Source organism: Bos mutus, chromosome 21 (genome assembly GCF_027580195.1).
Source record: "Bos mutus isolate GX-2022 chromosome 21, NWIPB_WYAK_1.1, whole genome shotgun sequence".
Lineage (NCBI taxonomy): Eukaryota > Metazoa > Chordata > Mammalia > Artiodactyla > Bovidae > Bos > Bos mutus.
The window spans coordinates 27,348,023-27,375,335 of NC_091637.1; the positions used below are offsets into that span (position 1 = coordinate 27,348,023).

General features: G+C 48.4%; 1 protein-coding gene across 1 annotated transcript in view; it reads left to right on the top strand.

Moving 5' to 3' along the window:
• APBA2 (amyloid beta precursor protein binding family A member 2) overlaps nucleotides 1-27,313 on the top strand; it is a 60,142-nt gene that overhangs the window by 15,374 nt on the left and 17,455 nt on the right. Inside the window, 4 exon segments of the mRNA XM_070358457.1 lie at nucleotides 13,083-13,163; nucleotides 14,581-14,617; nucleotides 25,003-25,081; nucleotides 25,083-25,146. Coding sequence (XP_070214558.1) covers nucleotides 13,083-13,163; nucleotides 14,581-14,617; nucleotides 25,003-25,081; nucleotides 25,083-25,146 — 261 coding nt within the window.

Genomic DNA, 27,313 nt, shown 5'->3' on the forward strand with positions numbered 1-27,313 from the left:
TGGCCAGGGCAGAGGCTCCTGTGTAAGGGACAGAGGGGATGGGTTTGACAGCATCTATAAGAACAGGTGCCAAGGAAGAGGGTGCCTGCCATGTGTGGAGCTGGAATTGCACTGCTTTGATTCTAATGGCATGGATGTGTCATGGAATGTGTCCAGGGCAGATTTAAGCAACAGAGAACTGGGTGGAGGACTGGGGCAGGGTGCTGACTCCCCCGCATCTTCCATCCCTGAACACCATCAGCATCCCCTACAAGTTCCAGGAATTCGAGACACATCCCAGAGGATCCATTATTCTCATGACATTCCCCAGGAAGTGCAGGGCTCCGGAGGAGAATATATAGCAACAGCTTCTGTTCAGGGAGAAAGACCACATTGCTGAGCATGAGATTTGGAGATGGAACAGCGTGGCAGACGCAGTCACAGTGTTTGCACCCCAAAGCACTCAGATCATGGTCAGTGCTAATCAGTGACTAAAAAAGACACGGCCCTGTGGTGATAGGAAGCTAACCAAGAATAGCTCCCGGCCCTGCACTAGTGCATGCCATGGACAACTCAGGAGAACTCAGCACAGCTCAGAAAGGCTGAGAAAGGGTGTGACACAGGAGAGCGCCCCAGGACCGAGAGTGGACTCCAGACCCTGCCAGGACCATGATCAACCTTCACAGGAGAAAAGCTGGTCTCTCCACCTGAGACCAAGCCCAGGCCCAGACTGCTGGAGTGAACAGATGCCTGGATCTGGGCTTGTTGGGTCCCTCTGGTTGGTTCCAGCAGCAGACAGACAGTCCTCTTCAGGAATGGTGACTGAGCTGGCCATGCGCTGTCCTTGGTACTGACGCAAATGTTGGGTCTGCCCCTCTGCTGGCCACTTGCCCTGTGCTGGGTGCAGCCAGGCTGGATAGGTCAGAGAGCCTGAGCTAGAGTTTAGACGAGGGTCTGTGGCTCAGGACAGTGCTGGGGGAGCACCACATCAGCTTGGAGGAAGGTTGCTGTTGGGGGCGTTGCCTGTTTACCCTCCTTGGTCAGTCCTCTTCTTCATCAGCCCAAACACTTGCAGATGGCCTCAGATTCTGCCCCCGTTGCCTATTTTGACTGCTGGTGCAGCTCTGCCCCACCCCGACCCCTCCCTCTTAGTCTTTGGGTCTCAATCTTCCCCTCAAAGCAGCCCCGGGTGCCGGCTAGGAGATCCATGTCCCTGACCTTGACTCCTGGAGCCTCTGGATCTCTGACTGTGGACGGTTATGCTCTGCTGAAGACTCACCCATCCCAGGGTCTTCCTCAGATGGGCTCAGACCCAGACTACTCCTACCTGAGCCAGGTCTCTGGGTGCTTCTGGGGAACTCTGGCCACTGAGGCTGCTTCTTCTTTCTCTGTGTGTCAGCTCAGTCATGTCCAACTGTGTGACCCCATGGACTGTAACCATCCCTGCCCCCAGGCTCCTCTGTCTGTGGAATTCTCCAGGCAAGAATACTGGAGTGGGTTGCCATTTCCTCCTCCAGGGGATCTTCCCAGCCCAAATCTTCTCGAACCTGGATCTCCCACATTGCAGGCAGATTTTTTACCATCTGAGCCACCAGGCAAGCCATTGAAAATAGATGCTCTTCCTTGCTGTGATCTGTTTATTCCCTTCTGCATTCATTCATTCGTTTGTTCATTCATGGGGACCCATGAATATAAAACATAGCATGCTGGTCACTTTTAGAAATGTGAATGTTAATTTCAAGAAATGAGGGGATAATGTAGTCATTCACTGGTCCTCAAAACCTACTCCAGACACAAGAGTGGTGGTGGGTTAGAGTTTTTCCTGTTACGTTGAATTTGCAAATTTGCAATGGGAGATGTCATGAAGTGGATTTGCTACCATGAAGTGGTTTTTCTTGCCCAATATCTTATTTAATCTACAACCCCCTTTCTAAATGCCAGGAAAAAAATCAAACAGGGAATTAAGCCAAAGGATTCTAAGTCACCTAAAATATGGGCTGCTTGGCACAAATTCAGAGATCTCAGCTTGGTCATTATTTTCAGTATTTGTGGGAAGATTGATTTCTCTTCTGAGCCACAGTTACAGTTACCTAAGAAAGACTTTTACATACAATACAATGGAATATTATTCATCCCTAAAAAGAAAGGAGATGCTACAACAGGGATGAACCTTGAGGCCACTGTGCTGAGTGAAAATAGCCTCACAAAAAGTCAAATCCTATATGATTCCACACAAGTGAGGTACCTGGACTAATTAAACCCACAGAGATGGAGGCAGACTGGGAGTTGGTGGGATTTGGGGGGATGGGGTTAGTGTTTAATGGAGACAGAGCTTCCATTGGGGATGATGAAAAGTTCTGGGGCTGGATGGTGGTGATGATTGTACATCGGTGTGCATGCACCTAATGCCACTTAATTGTCCACCTAAAATTGGTTAAAATGATACATTTTATTTTAGGTATATCTAACAAGAAAAGGCTCTTGTCCCATTCACCAGCCTGAGCCAACTAAAATCATCTGAAACCAAGTTGAGCCAATCTGAGCCCCTGTAACCCATATCATGCAAACAAAACATTCTTTGTCTATCCGAAGGACTGGTGGAACCACAGGAGAGATAGCTGACCATACTCATGTGGGCCTGTGGACACTGGGTGGATCTGCACATCTCTGGAAGGTTTTAGGATATTCAGGATTAAGATGAGCCATGAGTAGACAACCACATCCTGAGTGAGGAGGGGGCACCTTCCCTCTCTCCTTCTGGGGTCTTGTCCAGTAACAGACGTGATCCCACCTTGGCAGGGGTGGAAGGGCAGAGGAGGGGTGGACCGCAGATTATTATTCCTGCTGGGCTTTCACATAGATCATTCAGACCACTGGGTTACATGAAATGATTGAGGTCATATCTTGTTGGTATCATTAAAAGAAAAATATGTTATCAAATTTACTATGAAAACACTCTCTCCTCATCCTCAACTTTAAGAAAACCAGATGTTCTGTACAGCACATTCATAACAGTAGATTTAATAGAAGTTTACTAGATCATTGGGATCTCCTGGTTAAACTTGCTTTTCAAATTAGGAGTTATATGATTTAGTATTGGTAGCTGTAGGCAGTTCCATTGAGTTGTTTATTATTTAGGACTAGTAGTATTATTTGGAGAAGAAAATGGCAACTCACTCCAGTATTTCTTGTCTGGAAAATTCCGTGGACAGAGGAGCCTGGTGGGCTAAAACCATGGGGTTGCAAAGAGTTGGACATGACTGAACACACACATGCCAATAGTATTATTTAGGATTTATTTATTTATTTATTTTTGGCTGTGCAGGGTCTTCACTGCTGCTCAGGCTTTTCTGTAGTTGTGGTGAGTGGGGGCCTACTCTCTAGTTATCATGGGCTTCTCACTGTGGTGGCTTCTCTTGTTGCAGAGCATGGGCTCTAGAGCACAGGCTCAGTAATTGTGGTGCACGGGCTTAGCTGCTCCATGGCCTGCTCCATGGCATGTGGGATCTTCCCGGACCAGGGATCAAACTCACATCTCCTACATTGGTAGGCCACCAGGCAAGTCCAGGACTAAAAGTATTGATTGGAACAGAGAATTCCTTCTTGTGTCCAGAGAACAGAGAGCTGGTTTGGGCAGTTCTAGGCTGGGAATGGCAGTCTCTATGGACAAGCTAAATATGGGAAGTGTCTTGGAGCTGGAATTTGAACATTGACTTAGCATCCTCATCTGGTTTCCTTCTGACCTGGGTGCCTTGGTTTCATGCACTTATCTGATGCCACATTCACTTTCCCAGAATGTGTGAGGGGCTCTATGCTGAAAGGGGAGTGGTTGGGGGGACAGGGAGCGTCTCCGGGCTCACAAGAGCTACTGGCCTGAACTTGCTGTAATACAAAAGATTGCTCTTCACCCTGGAGGGTCATTAAACTGTTGTCATTAAAGTGTCATTAAACTGCTGTCATTAGGCTGTGATTAAACTGCTCACACAGGGCTCCTTACCTTACAGTTACTGGCAGGGGATGGGTGTGTTTGTAGCAAACTTATGAAACCAGTGGGAGAAGCAGCCTGCTGGCCCCCAGGGGTCATGGGCTTTTCACCTTTGAGAATTGAGCTAAATCACATGTGATGCTCCCTGGTCCTATAACTGCCCGGAGTGTTGGGGTGCCTCCTTCCCCAGGAAGGAATCTGGAATCCAACTGTGACATCCAGGGTGGGGGGCAGGTGTTTGGGAAGAAGTGTCTGTGGTCCTGTCACTGTATTTGGGCTGCCCGCCTCCTCCCCTTGGCCCTCGTGTCCCTAGTGAGGGCTAGTCTGCACCAGCTGGCCCTGACTGCCATGCAGGAATTTAGTGCTGAGTTGAAAGGGGTGTCAAAGGTGGAGTCAGTGTGTTTTTGATCATTTGAGGTCTCTGTTTACTCCTTCTTTCCCTGTTACTTTAAAAGTGTAGCTATAGACACATAACATGAAATTTACTGATTTGACCATTTTAGAGGGTACAATTCAGTGACATCGACTGCAATGTTGTACAACCACCACCACTCAGTTCTAGAACATTTTCCTCAACCCTAAAGGAGACCATGCTTATTATTTTTTAAATATTCATTTGTATTTATTGACTGTACTGAGTCTTAGTTGGGGCATTTGGGATCTAGTTCCCTGACCAGGGATTGAACCCAGGCCCTCTGCATTGGGAGTGAGGAGTCTTAGCCACTGGACCAAGCAGTCAGTCCCCAATTTCCTCTCCCTGTAGACCCTGGTGATGACAAATCTGCTCTCCTTCTGTGTTAGCAGACCCCTGAGATATTGTGGTTTGATGCCAGACCACTGCAGTTAAGTGAATATCTCAATAAAGTGAGTCACACACATATTTTGATGTCTCAGTGCATCCAAAAGTTATATTCACACTATACTGTCATCTGTTAGGTGTGCAATAGTGTTTAAAAAACCATGTGTACCTTAATTTAAGAGTACTTTAGTATTTAACTGGTGGTCCAGTGGATAAGAATCCTCATGTGAATGCAGGCTTGATCCCTGGTCCAGGAAGGTCCCACATGTCTCGGGGCAACTAAGCCTGTGTACCACAACTACTGAGATGGCACTCTAGAGCCCCTGCTCTGAAACAGGAGAAACTACTGCACTGAGAAGCCTGAATACTTCAACTAGAGAGCAGCCCCCGCTTGCTGCAACTAGAGACAAACCCACATAGCAACGAAGACCCAGCATAGCCAAAATTAATAAATAAATAAAAATTTAAGATTATTATAAAGGAATACTTTATTGCTAAAAAATACTAAGCATCATCTGAGCCTTCTGGGGTTGTCATCTTTTTTGCAGGCAGAAGGCCTGGCCTCAGTGTGGATGGCTGGTGACTGATTGGCCTGGTGGTTGCTGAAGACTGGGGTGGCCATGGCAATTTCTTAAAATAAGATGACAGTGAAATTTACCTCAATTGATGGACTCTTCCTTTCACAAACAATTTCTCTGTATCATGCAATGCAGTTTGAGAGCATTTTTACCCACAGTAGAATTTCTTTCAAAATTGGAGTCAATCCAATCCAATTTTGGAACTCTGCCACTGCTTCATCAACTAAGTTTATGTAATATTCTAAATCCTTTGTTGTCACTTCAACAATCTTCACAGCATCTTCACTAGGATTAGATTCCTTCCCAAGAAACCACTTTCTTTGTTCATCCATAAGAAGCAAATTCCTCATGCATTTAAATTGTATCATGAGATTGTGGTAATTCAGTAACATCTTCAGGCTCCACTTCTAATTCTAGTTCTCTTACTGTTGCCACCACATCTGTAGTTACTTCTTCCACTCAGGTCTGAATCCTTCAAAGTCATTCATGAGGGTCGGAATCAACTTCTAAATTCCTGTTGTTGTTGATGTTCTGACCTCTTCCTCTGAATCATGAATGTTCTTGATGGCATCTAGAATGGTGAATCCTTTACAGAATGTTTCAATCTACTTTGCCCAGATCAATCAGAGGAATCACTATGGCAGCCTCACAAAGTATATTTTTGAAATAGTAATGAGGATGGAGACACAGAGGCCAGTTTAGGAAAACATGGTTCTACTCAGAAAGTCTTGTCCCCAGGGTACCCTCCACCCCTTCCTGAGGGGCCCTGTGAACAGAGAGTGAACGATGGAATGAGGCGCCAGAGGGGCCCAGTGATGGTGGTGGAGGAAGTTTTATCAGACAAGTCACAGAGAGTAAGGCCAGGCCCCCAGTGGCTTCCCCAGTGGATCTCGTCATGATTCTCTTAAGCCAGAGTTTTGGCTTCCTTGGTGGCTCAGATGGTAAAGAATCTGTCTGCAATGTGGGAGACGGGGGTTCGATCCCTGGGTCAGGAAGATCCCCTGGAGGAGGGCATGGCAACCCACTCCAGTATTCTTGCCTGGAGAATCCCATGGACACAGGAGCGTGGCAGGCTGCAGTCCATGGGGTGGCACAGAGTTGGACATGACTGAAGCAACTAAGCAGTAGCAGTGGTGGCTTTGAGAAGATGTTATCGTCCCTGGAGGGATAAGTGAGATAAGAATGAAGACTTTATGCAAGTGCTTCTCCTCCTCCAGGTGAAGATCATGGAGTGGCCTGAATGCTGAGAGGAACAGAACCAGATTGTTATTTTTCTGAGCCACCATTTGTCAGGGGATGGATCGAAGGGCCTCTGAGAGAAGATGAGGAGGGCACTGATGAGACTGTCAGTGATCAGACCATCATCAGCCCTGTGGGTGATGCCCCCAGCTTGGCCCCACGGGAGCATCTGCAGTGTCGCTGTCCCAGCCGCACCCACCCCTGCCCCCCACTTCCCTGAGCAGGACGGAGGAGGGCACGTCTTGGATGGAATGACTGATGAGTCAGTTGACCGATGCCTTTGAAAACAAGAAAGGATTCCTAGAGAAGGCTCTCCCTTTGCTGAGTGCAGCACTGGGGTTTCTCTGACACTGAGTCCTGTCTGGGGAGAGATGGGACAGTCCAGTGGGAAGCAGTGGCTTCCTTGGCTTTGTGTCGATGCTGTCTGTCCCTGACTGAGCTCCCCTCCATGTCTCTCATCCCCGTGTCATCCAGGACCACGTTTGGAAACACTTGGCTTTTGTTCCAGATGACTCGAGAGTGAGTGGGTATGTGCTTGTTTGCCATTATTCCATCCGAAGCCACATGGATTATTTTACCATATTTTCAGTTTAATCCAGCAGGCACAATCAGAATTGACACGTTTAAAAAGCTCCAGCTTTAGTTTCACCAACTGGAGCCAGGATGTTTTTTGTCTGCATGAGTGTGTGCTCAGTCATGTCCAACTCTTTGCAACCCTGTAGACTGTAGCCCACCAGGCTCCTCTGTCCATGGGGTTGTCCAGGCAAGAATACTGGATTGGGTTGCAGTTTCCTTCTCCAGGGGATTTTCCTCACCTAGGGATAGAACTCTCATCTCTTATGTCTGCTGCACTGGCAGGCAGATTCTTTACCACTGAGCCACCCGGGAAGCCTGGGTGTATTTATTCATTTATTCAAATGAGTGGATTCTTCTTACAGGCAAGTCGTCTCTGCCCTGAACAGCTGGCCCTGGTGCCGGCTTTTTGTGCCCAGCCTGTGCCACCAGATAGTGTTCTGCTCTCAGGGCTCCATGAAATACAGGTTTGGGGGTTCCTGGTGTGTTTGCATGGTTCAGTTCACCTGCCCCTCCTCACCAGCGATGGCGGTAGGGGTTCCAGTGGGTGGTACCAAGAATGCCCACTGGAGTTACTTAATGAGGGATATGGCCCAGCTGTCCATATTGGCTGTGAAAGTCAGAGATAACCCTGGCTGGCATTTTATTTTGAGGTGCACCTGGCTGCTCTGCCATGGGGAGGGCACAAAGAGTTGAATAGCATCTTCCTCTAAGATTCCAGGACCCCACGTCCACGTGGGCCTCTGACCATGCTCATTTCGGACGCTGTGTCACCTGTTGCTAAGCCCCCAACCCCTGCCATGAGATGATGACGGGAGCACCAGATGGGTTTTCCCAAGGAGAAACAGCAGAAGTCACCCCCTGCCTCTCTGGAAACAACTCTGGCTGTTTTTCATGAGATGTGGTTGCCATGGTGATGAGAGGTCCAAGGGAGTTAAAGGAAATGTTGCTCTAGAGGGAAGGGTCCAGGCTGCTTTGGGGAGAAGCTGCCCTTAGACATGGGCCTGAGACCTTGTGTCGCCTGTGGTCACTGCGTGCTGTGGCCCCATGCTGAGGTGTTGGGGTTGGGGTGGGATGGTGTGAGGCACTGACGTCCAGCCAGCCTGGGTTCCCTGGCCAAGCCCAAAGTGCGTCCCCCAGAATGGAGACCTCTTCCATTTCTCAGAGGCACCCAACACAAGGCGGGTAGCAGTCCTGGAGGTACTGTTTCCCCACCATGTATCTGGCACCTCGATGAGAGTCTATTACCCCACATGATGGTCCTTCTCCTGCCAGAAAAATTAGGTTCTAGACCAAACTGTAACATTCATGGAAGGAGTGTTATCTTTTAGTCCTTTCAGGCTGCTAAATCAGAGTATCATAAACCAGGGGACTTAGAAACAACATGCGTTTATTACTCTCAGATTTGGAGGCTGAGGCTGTAAGTCCAAGATGAAGATGCAGGCAGGCTAGGTGTCTGGTGAGAACCCACTTTCCTAAACAGCCGTCTTCCTTTAAAATAATTTAAAAAAAAAGAGTTATTCATAAATAAATGTAAGTATAATGTATGTGTATGTTCATAGTATAAATTTATTTGTAAATAAAACTTATTACTATCTTGTCAGTATTAGGAGAAGGCAATGGCAACCCACTCCAGTATTCTTGCCTAGAGAATCCCTTGGACAGAGGAGCCTACTGGGCTCGCACAGAGTTGGACACGACTGAAGTGACTCAGCGTGCGTGCATGCACTGTCTTGTCACGATATTGCTACTGCTTGATACTTTATTTATTTTTGGCTGCGCTGGGTCTTTGTTGCTGCGTGCGGGCTTTTCTCTAGTTGTGGTGAGCAGAGGCTACTCTCTAACTGCAGTGTGTGGGCTTCTCATTGTAGTGACTTCTCTTGTGGAGCACGGGCCCTGGAGCACAGGCTCAGTAGCTGTGGTGCATGGGCCTTAGTTACTCCATGCCATGTGGAATCTTTCCAGACCAGGAATTGAACTCATGTCCTCTGCATTGGTAGGCAGATTCTTTACTGCCAAGCCATCAGGGAAGTGATGCTTGCTAATTTATTTCAGGAAAGTTCTGGAACTTGACTTGTGATGCTGGCTTACCAGAGTGTGCTTTGGGGTTTGGACAGCAGTTTCAGTTCTTGGATCTGGGGAGATTTTCTGGAGTAAGGGCTTCCAAAGGTAGTGCTAGTGGTAAAGAACCCACCTGCCCCCTGGGTCGGAAAGATCCCCTGGAGGAGGAAATGGCAGCCCACTCCAATGTTCTTGCCTGGAGAATCCCATGGACAGAGAAGCCTGGTGGGCTACAGTCCATGGGGTCACAAAGAGTCAGACACGACTGAAGCGACTTAGCACACATGTAAACACAGGGTGTTAAGTAGAGAAAATATACCTCAACTTTAAATTTTGTTCATTGAACTAAGTGGGATTTTGGATGGGTGTCTTCTTTAAGAGAAGACTTATGACGTGTCTTTGGGGCACTTTTTCCCCTCTAACAGTAGATTATTTTGCTCTAACTAAAGAATTTGGATTTTAGAATTTGCATTGAACTAAGAATTAAAGTTTTTTTAGAAACATAATTTTAACCTTTGGACACTTGCTGGGAATATAAAATGGTTTAGCTGCTGTGGAAAACAATATGGTAGTTCCTCCAAAGATTAGAAGTAAAATCGCTGTATGATCCTGTAGTCCTACTGCTGATACCTAATCTGTCACATCTAATGCTCAGGCTCAGTGGTGTCTGACTCTTTGCAGCCCCACGTACTGTAGCCTGCCAGGCTCCTCTGTCCATGGGATTCTCCAGGCAAGAAAACTGGAGTGGGTTGCCACTTCCTTCTCCAGGGGGGTCTTCCCAACCCAGGGGTTGAACCTGTGTCTCTGCATCTCCTACATTTCCTGCATAGACAGGCAGAGTCTTTACCACTAGCACCACCTGGGAAGCCCCTCTGGGTGTGTGTGTGTGTGTGTGTATATATATATACGTATATTTACATATATGTATATATGTATGTTTATATCTTTCCTTTTCTCCTTTGCTTTTCGCTTCTCTTCTTTTCACAGCTATTTGTAAGGCCTCCCCAGACAGCCATTTTGCTTTTTTGCATTTCTTTTCCATGGGGATGGTCTTGATCCCTGTCTCCTGTACAATGTCACGAACCTCATTCCATAGTTCATCAGGCACTCTATCTATCAGATCTAGGCCCTTAAATCTATTTCTCATTTCCAGTGTATAATCATAAGGGATTTGATTTAGGTCATACCTGAATGGTCTAGTGGTTTTCCCTACTTTCTTCAATTTAAGTCTGAATTTGGCAATAAGGAGTTCATGATCTGAGCCACAGTCAGCTCCTGGTCTTGTTTTGGCTGACTGTATAGAGCTTCTCCATCATTGGCTGCAAAGAATATAATCAGTCTGATTTTGGTGTTGACCATCTGGTGATGTCCATGTATAGAGTCTTCTTTTGTGTTGTTGGAAGAGGGTGTTTGTTATGACCAGTGCATTTTCTTGGCAAAACTCTATTAGTCTTTGCCCTGCTTCATTCTGTATTCCAAGGCCAAATTTGCCTGTTACTCCAGGTGTTTCTGGACTTCCTACTTTTGCATTCCAGTCCCCTATAATGAAAAGGACATCTTTTTTGGGTATTAGTTCTAAAAGGTCTTGTAGGTCTTCATAGAACCATTCAACTTCAGCTTCTTCAGTGTTACTGGTTGGGGCATAGACTTGGATTACTGTGATATTGAATGGTTTGCCTTGGAAACGAACAGAGATCATTCTGTCATTTTTGAGATTGCATCCAAGTACTGCATTATGAACTCTTTTGTTGACCATGATGGCTACTCCATTTCTTCTGAGGGATTCCTGCCCGCAGTAGTAGATATAATGGTCATCTGAGTTAAATTCACCCATTCCAGTCCATTTTAGTTCGCTGATTCCTAGAATGTCGACATTCACTCTTGCCATCTCTTGTTTGACCACTTCCAATTTGCCTTGATTCATGGACCTGACATTCCAGGTTCCTATGCAATATTGCTCTTTACAGCATCGGACCTTGCTTCTATCACCAGTCACATCCACAGCTGGGTATTGTTTTTGCTTTGGCTCCATCCCTTCATTCTTTCTGGAGTTATTTCTCCACTGATCTCCAGTAGCATATTGGGCCCCTACTGACCTGGGGAGTTCCTCTTTCAGTATCCTATCATTTTGCCTTTTCATACTGTTCATGGGGTTCTCAAGGCAAGATACTGAAGTGGTTTGCCATTCCCTTCTCCAGTGGACCACATTCTGTCAAATCTGTCCACCATGACCCGCCTGTCTTGCGTTGCCCCATGGGCATGGCTTAGTTTCATTGAGTTAGACAAGGCTGTGGTCCTAGTGTGATTAGATTGACTAGTTTTCTGTAAGTATGGTTTCAGTGTCTGCCCTCTGATGCCCTCTTGCAACACCTACCGTCTTACTTGGGTTTCTCTTACCTTGGGCGTGGGGTATCTCTTCACGGCTGCTCCAGCAAAGCGCTGCCATTGCTCTTTACCTTGGACGAGGGGTATCTCCTCACCACCGCCCTTCCTGACCTTCCAAGTGGGATAGCTCCTCTAGGCCCTCCTGCGCCTGCGCAGCCACGGCTGCTTGGACGTGGGGTTGTCCTCCCGGCCACCGCCCCTGGCCTTGATTGTGCGGTTGCTCCTCCCCGCCGCCGCCCTTGGCCTTGGGCTTAGGGTGGGGTAGCTCCCCCAAGAAGAGATAAGAAAGCCTTCCTAGGTGATCAATGCAAAGAAATAGAGGAAAACAACAGAATGGGAAAGACTAGAGATCTCCTCAAGAAAATTAGAGATACCAAAGGAACATTTCATGCAAAGATGAGCTCAATAAAGGACAGAAATGGTATGGACCTAACAGAAGCAGAAGATATTAAGAAGAATTGGCAAGAATACACAGAAGAACTGTACAAAAAAGATCTTCACAACCCAGATAATCATGATGGTGTGATCACTGACCTAGAGCCAGACATCCTGGAATGTGAAGTCAAGTGGGCCTTAGAAAGCATCACTACAAACAAAGCTAGTGGAGGCGATGGAATTCCAGTTGAGCTATTCCAAATCCTGAAAGATGATACTGTGAAAGTGCTGCACTCAATATGCCAGCAAATTTGGAAAACTCAGCAGTGGCCACAGGACTGGAAAAGGTCAGTTTTCATTCCAATCCCAAAGAAAGGCAATGCCAAAGAATGCTCAAACTACCACACAATTGCACTCATCTCACACGCTAGTAAAGTAATGCTCAAAATTCTCCAAGCCAGGCTTCAGCAATATGTGAACCATGAACTTCCTGATGTTCAAGCTGGTTTTAGAAAAGGCAGAGGAACCAGAGATCAAATTGCCAACATCCACTGGATCATGGAAAAAGCAAGAGAGTTCCAGAAAAACATCTATTTCTGCTTCATTGACTATGCCAAAGCCTTTGACTGTGTGGATCACAATAAACTGTGGAAAATTCTGAAAGAGATGGGAATCCCAGACCACCTGACCTCCCTCTTGAGAAATCTGTATGCAGATCAGGAAGCATCAGTTAGAACTGGACATGGAACAACAGACTGGTTCCAAATAGGAAAAGGAGTTCGTCAAGGCTGTATATTGTCACCCTGTTTATGCACTTTGCCACAATTGAAAAGAATAATAAACAATAAAATTAGAAACCATGATTCACATAACTTTTGAGATGTATGAAAGTCTACATGTTATTGACAGAGAAGTTAAATTATATCTGTGTGCACCCACACATACCTATGTACACATATATTTTACAAAATTGTATCATGTCTCCAGTTTTGTATCTCGGTCTCTTTTAAAAATTTTTTATTTTATTTTAAACTATTTTTAAAGTCATTTTTAAACTTTTTCTAACATGTGAAGACCTCATCTGTATCTTTAACTTCCTGGTTTCCAGGTTTGCAATGGTTTGGAGCAGCCAAGAAAGCAACAGCGCTCTGATCTCAATGGACCAGTTGACAATAACAACATCCCAGAGGTGAGAGTTCTGACCGGGGGCCTTGACATGGGAGCTGCCTGCCCTGTCCCCATGGGCTCACCATCCCATGTGGGTGGGACAGGGCTCTGGTCCCACCCATTGCCTAGGAGAAGGGGGTCCTGACAAGCAAAGCCAGGTGGCCGTGCAGGAGGAGGAGGCCCTGGGGGAGGAAGGGAAGTCCCTTTTCTATTGACTCAGCCCCCCACCGCCGTGCGCTCCTGTGTTGCTTCTGGTCCACGGGGCTCATTGGTGCTCCCCACTTTGATGGAGGCTCAGTCCGCCCCACTGACCATCACGTTCTAAAGCAGGATTACTCCAGGGTAGTAGCACCATGGATATCTGGGCCAGATCCTTCTTTGTTGTGGGGGGACGTCCCTGGCACCTCAGGATGTTTAGATGCATCCCTGGCCTCTCCCAACTCGGTGCTGGTAGTAACCCTCCTCCTCAGGTTGTGAGAACCAGAAATGTCTACAGAAATTGCCATAAGCGCCGTTCTAAACCAACTGTGTGGATTTTAAAAACAATCCTGTGTAAACTCCCACTGCCCTGATGGGGAGGTTGTTAGAACGAGGCCTCAAGCAAGTCATTTCCCTTGTCTGGAAAGCATGGTTTGGATGAGGTTTTGTAACTTGGATGAAATAACTGTGGTCACTCATGCAGTGGTGTCTGATCTCCTTCATCTTGCTTTTATTTCAAAAAAATTTTATGTATGTATTTATTTATGGCTGCTCTGCCTGGCATGTGGGATCTTAATTCCCTGACCAAAAATCAACGTGCGCCCCCTGCAATGGAAATTGTTATTGTTCAGTCACTAAGTCACGTCCAACTCTTTGTGACCCTATGGACTGCAGCACTCCAGGCTTCCCTGTCCTTTACTATCCCAGAGTTTGCTTAAACTCATGTCCTCTGAGTCATTGATGCCAATGGGGAGTCCTAACCCGGATCTCCAGGGAAGTCCCTCTTTCATCTTGCTTTTAAAGATGTCCCTGTGGGGACTTCCCTTCAGTGGTAAAGACCCTGACCTTCCACTGCAGAGGGCACAAGTTTGATCCCTAATCAGGGAACTAAGATCCCACATGCTGTGTGATGTGGCCAAGAGATAAACAAGTGTCTGGGAATTCTCATGCCACCAGTTGGAGAACCACTAGTGTTTTCCTTCTAGCAGTGATGTGCTAGCCTGGGGGTCCCTAGGTCTCAGCTGATGGCCTTTTGTACCCCAGGGTTTCCCATGAGAATTGTTAACAGGCACCCCACTCAAACATCATAGAGCCCGAAAGACACTGCTTTGCTATAAGGAGCTGATTTCTTGGAGAGACTGGTCACTCATGGGCTCAAACTTGTCACATTATGGTGTCAGCTTAGATTTTATGGGCCAACTGCGTACAACTCTTGTGTGTGTTTTCATATTTCCTAACAGACAAAGAAGGTGGCATCTTTTCCCAGTTTTGTGGCTGGTAAGTGACTGAATTTTCTTTCTGAGGGGGCGGTTGCATTTTTATGTCAATACAAATGGGACTTTGACTTCTGGTTTTCTCCTACAAAAATTGTGCATAAAGCACCCCTTCCAGGGGAGCAGTTCTGTAATAAGGCAAGGTGCGAGGGCCCACGTCATCTGTGGGCGATCCAGTTGATTAGGAAATAGTAGAACATCTCAGGCTTCCCAGGTGGCGCTAGTGGTAGAGAACCCACCTGTCAATGCAGGAGATGTAAGAGACATGGGTTCAATCCCTGGGTTGGGAAGATCCTCTGATGGAGGGCATGGCAACCTGCTCCAGTGTTCTTCCCTAGAACATCTCGCGGACAGAAGAGCCTGGTGGGCTAGGGTCCATGGGATCGCAAAGAATCAGACATGACTGAGCAACTTAGCACTCACACACATAGAACATCCCACTTAATTACACCTTCAGTAATGGCCTCACACATGACACTGATGATTAAATTAATAGATTGAAATGTGTCTTTAAAAGCAGCTAATTGTGATCTAACACTTCTGATTAGGGTGGATATAATTGCATCCAAATTCAGGCTGGTGTTTTTTTTTTTTTCTTAAAGACTCTTCATTTCCTTCTCCTCTCCTGTCTCTTTTGAGGAGGTTACGATTGCATTTTAATATTCAATGAAAACCCCTAGCTGATCTGTTCTGTGTCAGTTTTGATGTGGGGAACATACCTGCTTGGCTCTTGTCTGAGGGCATCAGGGAACCCCTGGCAACACCTTTAGAATACCCTCTGACCATCCACATGAAGAACCTCTTAAAAATAGGATCTTTCTCTTTGCCTGGAGGCCTATTGCTCTTGCTAGAGGGTTACAATCAATGGTGTCAATTTTATTAATTCTTTCAATAAGCTGGTAATTGATTTTTATGAATGTTTATAGGAGCAAGGTTAATTGATCATCAGAAATAAATAACTTAAACCTTTGGTATCCTGGTTTTATTTTTAAGTAAAGAATTAAAAAACCTGGGAAACTGAAGTCCTCAAATTCCTTACCTGAGGGGTCCTCATGGTGGTGATGAAGCCATTTGGGTGTTTTCATACAGTACTCTTGCCTGGAAAATCCCATGGATGGAGGAGCCTGATGGGCTACAGTCCATGGGGTCACTAAGAGTCGGACATGACTGAGCAACTTCACTTTCACTTTTCACTTTCATGCATTGGAGAAGGAAATGGCAACCCACTCCAGTGTTCTTGCCTTGAGAATCCCAGGGATGGGGGAGCCTAGTGGGCTGCCGTTTATGGGGTCACACAGAGTCGGACATGACTGAAGCGACTTAGCAGCAGCAGCAGCAGCATACAGTGGGCACTTCAGATCTGAGCCTTGATTTGCTCTTAAAATAAGTAATGGGGGTGAACCTTTCCAGGTAAGACTCCTAAGCCGAAGGCAGCACTCACCTCCTCCCCATTAGCCTATGACAGGGCAGTGCTCCCGAGCCCAGAGCAGGCCTGGGTGGACACGGGGGCCCCGTTGGTCCAGGGTGCTGTTGGCCGAAGGATGGGAGTCAGGAGGGAGCAGAGCATCCTAGACAGGGCTTAGGAAGACCCAAAAGACTTGTCCTTGTTCAGTTCAGTTCAGTTCAGTCGCTCAGTCGTGTCTGACTCTTCGAGACCCATGAATCGCAGCATGCTAGGCCTCCCTGTCCATCACCAACTCCCGGAGTTCACTCAAACTCATGTCCATCGAGTCAGTGATGCCATCCAGCCATCTCATCCTCTGTCATCCCCTTCTCCTCCTGCCCCCAATCCCTCCCAGCATCAGAGGGTTTTCCAATGAGTCAACTCTTCACATGAGGTGGCCAAAGTACTGGAGTTTCAGCTTCAGCATCATTCCCTCCAAAGAAATCTCAGGGCTGATCTCCTTCAGAATGGACTGATTGGATCTCCTTGCAGTCCAAGGGACTCTCAAGAGTCTTCTCCAACACCACAGTTCAAAAGCATCAATTCTTCGGCGCTCAGCCTTCTTCACAGTCCAACTCTCACATCCATGCATGACCACAGGAAAAACCATAGCCTTGACTAGCCGGACCTTTGTTGGCAAAGTAATGTCTCTGCTTTTGAATATGCTATCTAGGTTGGTCATAACTTTCCTTCCAAGGAGTAAGCGTCTTTTAATTTCATGGCTGCAGTCACCCTCTGCAGTGATTTTGGAGCCCCCAAAAAATAAGGTCTGACACTGTTTCCACTGTTTCCCATTTTTTTCCCATGAAGTGATGGGACCAGATGCCATAATCTTCATTTTCTGAATGTTGAGCTTTAAGCCAACTTTTTCACTTGCCTCTTTCACTTTCATCAAGAGGCTTTTGAGTTCCTCTTCACTTTCTGCCATAAGGTGTCATCTGCATATCTGAAGTTATTCATATTTCTCCCGGCAATCTTGATTCCAGCTTGTGTTTCTTCCAGTCCAATGTTTCTCATGATATACTTTGCATATAAGTTAAATAAGCAGGGTGATAATATACTGCCTTGACGTACTCCTTTTCCTATTTGGAGCCAGTCTGTTGTTCCATGTCCAGTTCTAACTGTTGCTTCCTGACCTGCATACAGATTTCTCAAGAGGGAGGTCAGGTGGTCTGGGATTCCCATCTCTTTCAGAATTTTCCACAGTTTATTGTGATCCACACAGTCAAAGGCTTTGGCATAGTCAATGAAGCAGAAATAGATGTTTTTCTGGAACTCTCTTGCTTTTTCCATGATCCAGTGGATGTTGGCAATTTGATCTCTGGTTCCTCTGCCTTTTCTAAAACCAGCTTGAACATCAGGAAGTTCACGGTTCACGTATTGCTGAAGCCTGGCTTGGAGAATTTTGAGCATTACTTTACTAGCATGTGAGATGAGTGCAATTGTGTGGTAGTTTGAGCATTCTTTGGCATTGCCTTTCTTTGGGATTGGAATGAAAACTGACCTTTTCCAGTCCTGTGGCCACTGCTGAGTTTTCCAAATTTGCTGGCATATTGAGTGCAGCACTTTCACAGTATCATCTTTCAGGATTTGGAATAGCTCAACTGGAATTCCATCGCCTCCACTAGCTTTGTTTGTAGTGATGCTTTCTAAGGCCCACTTGACTTCACATTCCAGGATGTCTGGCTCTAGGTCAGTGATCACACTATCGTGATTATCTGGGTTGTGAAGATCTTTTTTGTACAGTTCTTCTGTGTATTCTTGCCACCTCTTCTTAATATCTTCTGCTTCTGTTAGGTCCATACCATTTCTTTCTTTATTGAGCCCATCTTTGCATGAAATGTCCCCTTGGTATCTCTAATTTTCTTGAGGAGATCTCTAGTCTTTCCCATTCTGTTGTTTTCCTCTATTTCTTTGCATTGATCACCTAGGAAGGCTTTATATCTCTTCTTGCTATTCTTTGGAACTCTGCATTCAGATGCTTATGTTTCCTTTTTTTCTTTGCTTTTTGCTTCTCTTCTTTTCACAGCTATTTGTAAGGCCTCCCCAGACAGCCATTTCGCTTTTTTGCATTTCTTTTCTATGGGAATGGTCTTGATCCCTGTCTCCTGTACAATGTCACGAACCTCATTCCATAGTTCATCAGGCACTCTATCTATCAGATCTAGGCCCTTAAATCTATTTCTCACTTCCAGTGTATAATCATAAGGGATTTGATTTAGGTCATACCTGAATGGTCTAGTGGTTTTCCCTACTTTCTTCAATTTAAGTCTGAATTTGGCAATAAGGAGTTCATGATCTGAGCCACAGTCAACTCCTGGTCTTGTTTTTGTTGACTGTATAGAGCTTCTCCATCTTTGGCTGAAAAGAATATAATCAATCTGATTTCGGTGTTGACCATCTGGTGATGTCCACATGTAGAGTCTTCTCTTGTGTTGTTGGAAGAGGGTGTTTGCTATGACCAGTGTATTTTCTTGGCAAAACTCTATTAGTCTTTGCCCTGCTTCATTCTGTATTCCAAGGCCAAATTTGCCTGTTACTCCAGGTGTTTCTGGACTTCCTACTTTTGCATTCCAGTCCCCTATGATGAAAATGACACCTTTTTTGGGTGTTAGTTCTAAAAGGTCTTGTAGGTCTTCATAGCACCGTTCAACTTCAGCTTCTTCAGTGTTACTGGTTGGGGCATAGACTTGGATTACTTGAACAGAGATCATTCTGTCATTTTTGAGATTGCATCCAAGTACTGCATTACGAACTCTTTTATTGACCATGATGGCTACTCCATTTCTTCTGAGGGATTCCTGCCCACAGTAGTAGATATAATGGTCATCTGAGTTAAATTCACCCATTCCAGTCCATTTTAGTTCGCTGATTCCTAGAATGTCGACATTCACTCTTGCCATCTTTTGTTTGACCACTTCCAGTTTGCCTTGATTCATGGACCTGACATTCCAGGTTCCTATGCAATATTGCTCTTTACAGCATCAGACCTTGCTTCTATCACCAGTCACATCCACAGCTGGGTATTGTTTTTGCTTTGGCTCCATCCCTTCATTCTTTCTGGAGTTATTTCTCCACTGATCTCCAGTAGCATATTGGGCCCCTACTGACCTGGGGAGTTCCTCTTTCAGTATCCTATCATTTTGCCTTTTCATACTGTTCATGGGGTTCTCAAGGCAAGAATACTGAAGTGATTTGCCATTCCCTTCTCCAGTGGACCACATTCTGTCAGATCTCTCCACCGTGACCTGCCCATCTTGGGTTGCCCCACGGGCATGGCTTAGTTTCATTGAGTTAGACAAGGCTGTGGTCCTAGTGTGATTAGATTGACTAGTTTTCTGTGAGTATGGTTTCAGTGTCTGCCCTCTGATGCCCTCTTGCAACACCTACCGTCTTACTTGGGTTTCTCTTACCTTGGGCATGGGGTATCTCTTCACGGCTGCTCCAGCAAAGTGCAGCCATTGCTCCTTACCTTGGACGAGGGGTATCTCCTCACCACCACCCTTCCCGACCTTCCACGTGGGATAGCTCCTCTAGGCCCTCCTGCACCTGCGTAGCCACCGCTCCTTGGACGTGGGGTTGGTCCTCCCGGCTGCCGCCCCTGGTCTTGTCCTTGTTAGAAACAGACAAAACCATGTTAAATCTTGTCTCCAGGACTCCATTTGGTCAGTGTGAATGGGGCTTGGACATGTTTTAAAACTGGGGCATTTATTTACTAGTAGAGGTTTGTCAAGCTTTTTCTGAATAGTGCTTGGACCATGCCAAGTGTCATAAGAATGCAAAATTATTTCTACCCTGGAAATCCCTGTGTGCATTCCCCATTTCTATCTGTATGGCCCAGACCCCTCATCCCTCTCTGTGTTGGAGGCCACTGTCAAATTTTTTATGAATCCTGCCAGAAATTTTCTGGGTGTATGTATGTGCTAAGTCAGTTCAAATATGACTCTTTGCGACCCCATGAACTATAGCCTGCCAGATGCTTCTATCCATGGGATTCTCCAGGCAAGAATACTGGAGTGGGTTGCCATGCCCTCCTCCAGAGGATCTTCTCGACCCAGGGATTGAACCCACATCTCTTATGTCTCCTGCGTCGGCAGGCGGGTTCTTTACTACTAGCATCACCGGGGAAGCCCATGTAAGTCTATATATAGAACTTTAAAAAATATTTTTTTGAAGTGTAGCTGATTTTAGACCTTTTCCTTAAATTAGATGTTGCACTGGCCACCTGGATCTGCACTTCCTCCCTCACTTCTTGGTAGATTTCATTTCTTGGCAGAGACAGCAATTGTAGCTCCACCTGCTTATTCAGGTGACAACACAGGATGTCAGTGATGTGGCTGTATGATGGGTTATTAATCAGCACCCCTGGATTGATGGATTGATGGTTATTCAATTTGGAATTTATGGTTGGCACAGCAATGAGCAGCCTTGTGGGTGTGTCCTGGTGATCAAGTGTGTGTTACTTTAGATAGAGAAGGGCTTCTGGACAGAGAATGCCTGCAGCTTTACTTGGCACTTCCCCAGCACTTTACATGCACTTCTCCAGGACTCCTGAGTTTCTTTTGGGGGCCTCTGGGCTCCTGCCACTAAATTTCCTCAGAAGCCCCGCTACCCTCTCCCAGAGCTCTCTCCTCAGTGGAGTAATAGCAGCTCCATCCATCCAGCCTTGTCTATAGCCGGCTTGCCAGCCTTCCTCCTCCAGGCCCCTTCCAGGTCTTGCTGATTGAACCTCCTGGGTGAATCAGTCTGTTGCTGTCCATTTGTCCTATCCCACCACCACCATCATCATCTTCATTCTACCAGCACCACCATCATCACTATAATCATCACCATCATTATCATCACTTACTTGCTAGGACTCCTGCAGTAACCTCCCAGCTCTTTTCCCTCCTTCCCCTCTGCTGTTTGCCTGTCTGCTGCCTTAGTTACTCTGCAAAGGTTTCCTGACGGATACCCTGTAGTGACAGTCCTGAGTGTGGCCCCAGAGTTCTCATATCTGGCTGGTACTTGCTCTACAACCTCACTTGTCCTAACCATTGGCCCACCCCTTGCTCCAGCAATCTGCACATCTCTGTGCCACCTCAGGGCCTTTGCACCTGCTCTTGCCTCAACCTGAGGAGCTCTCTCCTCTCCCTCTGTGGCTTGTTGAGGAGAGGGGCTTAGAAATGCTTTGTGCCTGGATCAGTGACAGTGATCTTGGGCAAAATATTTGACTCCATGTAGACTGTCCTTCTTTGTAAAACTAGAACACTGAAGTCTGCTTCACAGGTTTGATGGGGGCTTGATGGAGCAGGGGATCTAGTGTGTTGGGCTGGGGGCTGCACTTGGCAGCTTTTTGTACTTACACCCTCTTTCCCATCTGAGGCTGTGCTCTGGCCTCCCCAGCCACCCCCTCTACGACCTCCGGGGGCAGCAGGCAGAGCTGAATGAGATGACTTGGGGCCATGCCCCTGGAAGCCTTGTCCACCCCCTCCCTTTAGGATAATCCCTCCAAGGTAGCATGGCCGGGGGCTCCAAGACATGGCTCTGGGCACCTCCCACCCCTTCCCTGTTCAGAGAAGCCACTGGGGCCTCTGATTCCCCAGCGGGTGTTTCACACGAAGGCTCCCTCCAGCAGGGAGCACACAGGCACCTGTTCTCATATCCAGGCTGAGCAGCAGCATTCTGATACATGCGTGTACGTGTGCATCATGCAAAGGGAGTTAGTAGGAGAAATTCCTTCTGGGGACACAGATTCTGTCTGATCCTGTGTTGTTCTGTCTCCCTCTAGTGGGCTCAGCTGTGTGTTTGTTCAGGAGTTGAACAAAATAAGGACAGTTTATACTCAAACACGCAGGGCCAGCTGCTTCAGCCTTAGAATGAAGCTGGTTAATCCTTGCTCCTGCGTTTGGTGATTGGAGTTGAGAGCTGTGTCTGTGAAGCTGAAATACCCGCCCTCTCCCTACTGGCCACTCCTTGGTGCTTCCTAATGCGTGTGGGGCTCGGTGGGTGTTTGAATGGCGGGCTGATGTGGGAGGTATGTGTGTGTACTGTTTCCTATTTGAAGAAAGAGCAAGGCAGGAGTGACATGACCCCCCCCACCCCTCATGGAGAGGGACTGTCTGCTGGCCTTGTAACAAAGCCCCCAGTCCTTCACTGGCCTTTTCCCGGGGAGCAGGTGGTCCATGGGTGGGGGTGGTGGGCCCCGCAGCCTAGAATCGGGTGACTTCACATCAGAAGTCTGTGCCCCCTGATGGGCCCCAGATCTGGTGGGCACTCAGATGGGGCCAGCCTTTAGTAAGGCTACTCTGGGGTGTGGAGTGAGACAGAAAAGGTCCGGGAGCTGACCACCCTGGGGAACTGGCAAGTGGAGCATTAAAGACAGAGACTTCAGCTTTATCTCCATCCCCAGGGATGGGGGGCACGGAGTATCACATGATCCCCCCACCTACCCCATACTTGCTGAGGACCAGACCCTGAGCACTGTCTGGGGGTGTTGGGCAAGCATGACCCCAGGGCTCCTGGGACCACCTGGACTTTTCCCTGAGAACAGAGTGACGCCATCTACTGCTCAGCAAGGGTTTCCCTGATAGCTCAGTTGGTAAAGAATCCGCTTGCAATGTAAGAGACCTGGGTTCGATCTCTGGGTTGGGAAGATCCCCCAGAGAAGGGAAAGGCTACACACTCCAGTATTCTTGCCTAGAGAATTCCATGGACTGTATAGTCCATGGGGTCACAAAGAGTCAGATACAACTGAGTGACTTTCACTTCACTCACCGATAAGATGGACCTGGGGACATGCTCACTGGGGCACAGGAGGCATGAGGTGGTAAAAACGGAAGTGCCCCAGTCAGGAGCACTGAGGGTCGGGGTGGAGGCTACTATTAATGCCTGAGCTGGATGCCCTGTTCCCTCCGTTGGAAATGACTTCTGCCTCTGCCTGGGTCATGACAGGCCTGATGTGCCTGTGTGTGGACCAGGTGGCTGATAGATGGACAGGGAAGAGTCCTCCCCACCCCCCAGTGCCTTCCCCCTCCCATTACCCCTCCCCTGGAGCCCCCAGCCCTGCCTAGCTGGAAGAAGATTGTTCATCTGCAGAGCAAGGACCATGGTGCCTGATGGATGGACAAGGAGGGGTCCTCTCCCAGTGCCTTCCCCTCCCATCACCCCTCCCTCTCCCATCACCCCTCCCCCATCTCCCCATCCCTCTGCCATCACACCCCTCCACCACCCCTCCCCCTCCCATCACCCCTCCCCTGGAACCCCCAGCCCTGCCCAGCTGGGACAAGGTTGTTCAACTTCAGAGCAGAGCCCAGGGCACCTGAGATGGAATAAGCAGCCTGATTTGAACCCTGGTTGTGGAGCCGCTCTCAGAGGATCTGGTTGAGGCTTCCACACAGGCAATCAGAGCTTCCTGGAGGAAGCCATGGGGGCCCCACGCGCATCCTCTGAGGGCTGTTGAGGGGAGGATGTCAGGGTCAGTGGGAGAAAGGGGGTCCCTGGTGTGATGATGCCAGGGCCCCCAGTTCTATGCCATCAGGACGGAAACTGACCTGGGGCATTCCTGAGTCAGGACCTAATAACATTGCATGTGTGCATACTAAGTTGCTTCAGTCATGTCCAACTCTTTGTGACCCATGGACTGTAGCCCACCAGGCTCTTCTGTCCATGGGATGCTCCGGGCAAGAATATTGGAATGGGTTGCCATGCCCTCCTCTAGGGGATCTTCCCGACCCAGGGATCGAACCCACATCTCTGGCACCTCCTGCATTGGCAGGGAGGTTCTTTACCTCTAGCGCCACCCAGAAAACCCCCTATTAACATTAGGTTCCTCTTAGACTTCAGAACCCTCACCTTGTTCTGAAGTGCATCGTAGAATCAGCCTTATTGCAGGAGCTGCTGCTCTGGTGTGAAGAGACAGTCGTCTCTTTGTCATCCGTGGTTTCCCAGTGTGTGTGTCTGCTGGGTGAGCCTAGATATGGGTCCTCAGGCCAGTGGGCACTCACTGTGACCAGTTTTGGAGCTTTGATCTCAAGCCCATGGAGCTGGTTTGTTGGAGTGAGAGTGAAGCTTACAGCTTTCCTCCAGGCATCCCAGACACACATGCAGGCTCTTCTCCTGAGGTTTAAAGAGAGCAAACGTTGCAGAGTAAGTGTGGAGACCTGCCCTGAGTCCAATGTCGGCCTGAGGTTGGGTCAGTGAAGTGGCGCCTTTGTCTCGGGTGTCAACCTGCTCAGTGACCCCCCCCACTCAGTCCACAGACCCCGGGTATCTGGGGTGGAGACACCAGCAGAAGCTGGAACCCCTCTAGGAGTGGTCTGTCCAGGATGCAGGCCACATCTTCCTGTGGCTGTTGACATGTCAGTTAATTAGGATTGCATATAGATTTTAAAATTCAGTTCTTCTGTCACACTAGCCAACATGTTCAAGTTCTCAAAAGCCAAGTGAGGCCACCGGTTCCCACATTAAACAGCTCAGAGATGGCATATTCAAGATCTTGCTATTGATAGCTTTGGTCTTGAGGCAGCCGGTGGAACAGAGACTACGTCACCCAGCCTGGACTGGGGCGTGTGGAGCAGGAGGAGCCAGACCAGCTTGTGAGGGGCTGCAGGCCTGCAGGAGCCCCAGGGCACACAACTGGAGCCTGGTGGGCATTCCCATCACTGAAACCTCGTGGGCTGTCTGGAGTCCCAGGGCTCAGGGCTGATCAGGAGATGTTTGGGAAAGGGCGCCCTGGGATTGTAGCACACCACTATCCCCTTGGAGACCTGAGTATCTGAGGTACAGCTGCCTGGCCCAGCGTTGTCCTCCTGGGGCGTGCAGGGTTTCCTGACTGGGGTGCAGTTACTTGCTCTGTGTGCTGTGGGGTGATGGGGGCAGGACTCCCATGCCCTCCCCCCAAAGGCCTCTGGCCCTGCTGCCTTGCCCCTGCGTGCTCTCAGAAGTTGACAGCTGTCCCCACTCAGTTCCAGGGCCCTGTGAGCCAGAAGACCTCATCGACGGGATCATCTTTGCAGCCAACTACCTGGGTTCCACGCAGCTGCTTTGAGCGGAACCCATCCAAAAACATCAGAATGATGCAGGCACAGGAGGCTGTCAGCCGGGTCAAGGTATGGGAGGCCCAGAACAGCTGGGTTCCCTACAGGGAGCACTGGAGGGGGTGGGAGACATGGCTTTCTATCCAGCTGTGACCCGCCCGCCAGCCCTGGATGCAAGAGCGGGAGCATCTGAGGTGCCTGGCAGGGTCGAGGGAGATGGGGGCTGGGGGCGCAGAGGCTCCTTAATGAGGACCTGCCACTGGGCCCCCTGGACATGCAATTTGTAAAATGTGATTGTGCCAAAGTGTTCAAGTCACGTGTGTGTGGAGCCTCTAGTTCCTTTTTGACAGTCTGTATCTATAGTGCCAGAGTCCTTGCAGAAAGGTGAACAAACAAACAAAATCATATGTTTTATTTAAATTTATGACCTCAAGAAAAGCTCTGATGTACCTGCAGCTCCGGGTGGCTGTTTGAAGTGTGAAGTGTGGGTGTGGGTTTGAAGTGTGGGTGTGGCCAGGCTCTGAGGCAGGAGGGCAGGACCTCGTCAACAAAGATAACAGGGTCAGGAGAGAGGAGGGGTGCTCTGAGGACGTGCCGCTCTGAGCAGTCGGGGGGTCTGTGGACGTCTGTACCCCTGCAGCCCAACCCCCTATCCTGGTCATGCTCTTCAGCTGAGGGAAAGGGGCTCCAGACATGAGCCCCCTGTGCTGGTCAGGAGGGGACAGAGCAACCCAGCTCACTTTGTGCCCACCTGTTTTTCTTTCTCTTTCATGCTGCTCAGAGGATGCAAAAGGCTGCCAAAATCAAGAAGAAAGCGGTGTGTAGGATGTGGGGTTTGCGGGTGTGTCTATGGCTTGTCCTGTGCGCTGGGAGGGGGCAGGGAGGGCCCTAGGAGCAGAAATGATGTGTCAAACCCATTTTCTCTTCTCTTGGTAGGTCAGTGCTAGACTTTTGAGTGAAAAACCACCCACTCACAGAAGCGTTTAATTGTTGTCCTTTTTCATTTCCTTTTTTGAGTCTCCATGAGCTAGAGCATGGTCACTGCCATGTGTGATGTGGCTGGTTTGTGTAGACATTGTAAAATGTGGCTCTGATATGACCGTGTGATGCGTTCAGTGCCTAGGCCCCCTGTACAGAGTTAATTAAATCGCCCTGATATTTAAAGACTCATTAAGTTTAATTTACTGAATCGGGATGAAGAGAAGTGCTGTCTGCCCAGGGGACCCTTTCTCTATGGAGAAAATTTCTGGAGCGTGGGCAGGCTTTTAAAAATCTCAGGTCGACCTTCAGTTCTTTGTTCAGCAGTCTGGTTGGTTAGTAAATGCTGGGTGTTTTCTAACCATCCTCCCACTTCAGGAAGTGTCCCATGCTCAGTGTCCAAGGGGCTGGCTGGGCACTGGCTCTGCTTGGGCATCAGGAGAGTCAGTCCCCTGTACCTACCTGGACACCACATTCTGGTGACATGGCCAAGGACCCTGCCAGGGGCTCCCTCCTGCTGCAGTGAGACATTGTCCCTCCGGCCCCATGATGCCTGCTGTCTGCCCAATGGCCCCTCTTTGGGTTCCTTCAGTTGCAGGAAAGGCAGGACCTCACACACACCCCTCTGCTCCAGCTGCCTTTGTGCTGGGTGCCCCCCAGGCACAGCAGAGAAGGCCTGGCCTTGAAGACCTGCAGGGGGATGTGCTTTCCCTGAGAAGATGCACGCCCATCCCGGGCAGCTGGAGTAGGATGGTCAGTGTGGACCCCAGCCTTCTCTTTGGGTCCAGAGAACCCAGAGGGGTTGGGCATAGGCACAGCAGATCTCAGCAGCCAGCCAAGGCCAGCGATGACCTCTACGAAGGATTGTTCTTTCTCTTGGCCAGGAAGATGCTCAGTGTCATTGCCAAGGGCCCCTTCACTGGTCTGCCTGCAGCTGGCCAGGCCAACAACAATGGGAAGGTCCCCGTGAGGAAGCAGGGTCCCCAGCAGAGAGTCCCCACCCCAGGGGCTTGCCAGTGTAATCGCCATGCACAGGAGTAATTAAGAATCCCCTGTGACCGGCTGTCTTGGTTCGGGCCAGCCCCTGAGCATGCACTCAGCTTCCAGAACATTCCTTTACACATCACTAGCGGCCATACAGTGGGCATACCCAGGAGAGGACGGGCATTTGTGGGGTGGCTTCTCCAGTGTCCTGTGAGGGCAGCGCCCGTTCTAGTAGAGATCTTGCCCCCTTAGGGTTTTTGGAAGATGGCGGGGGAAA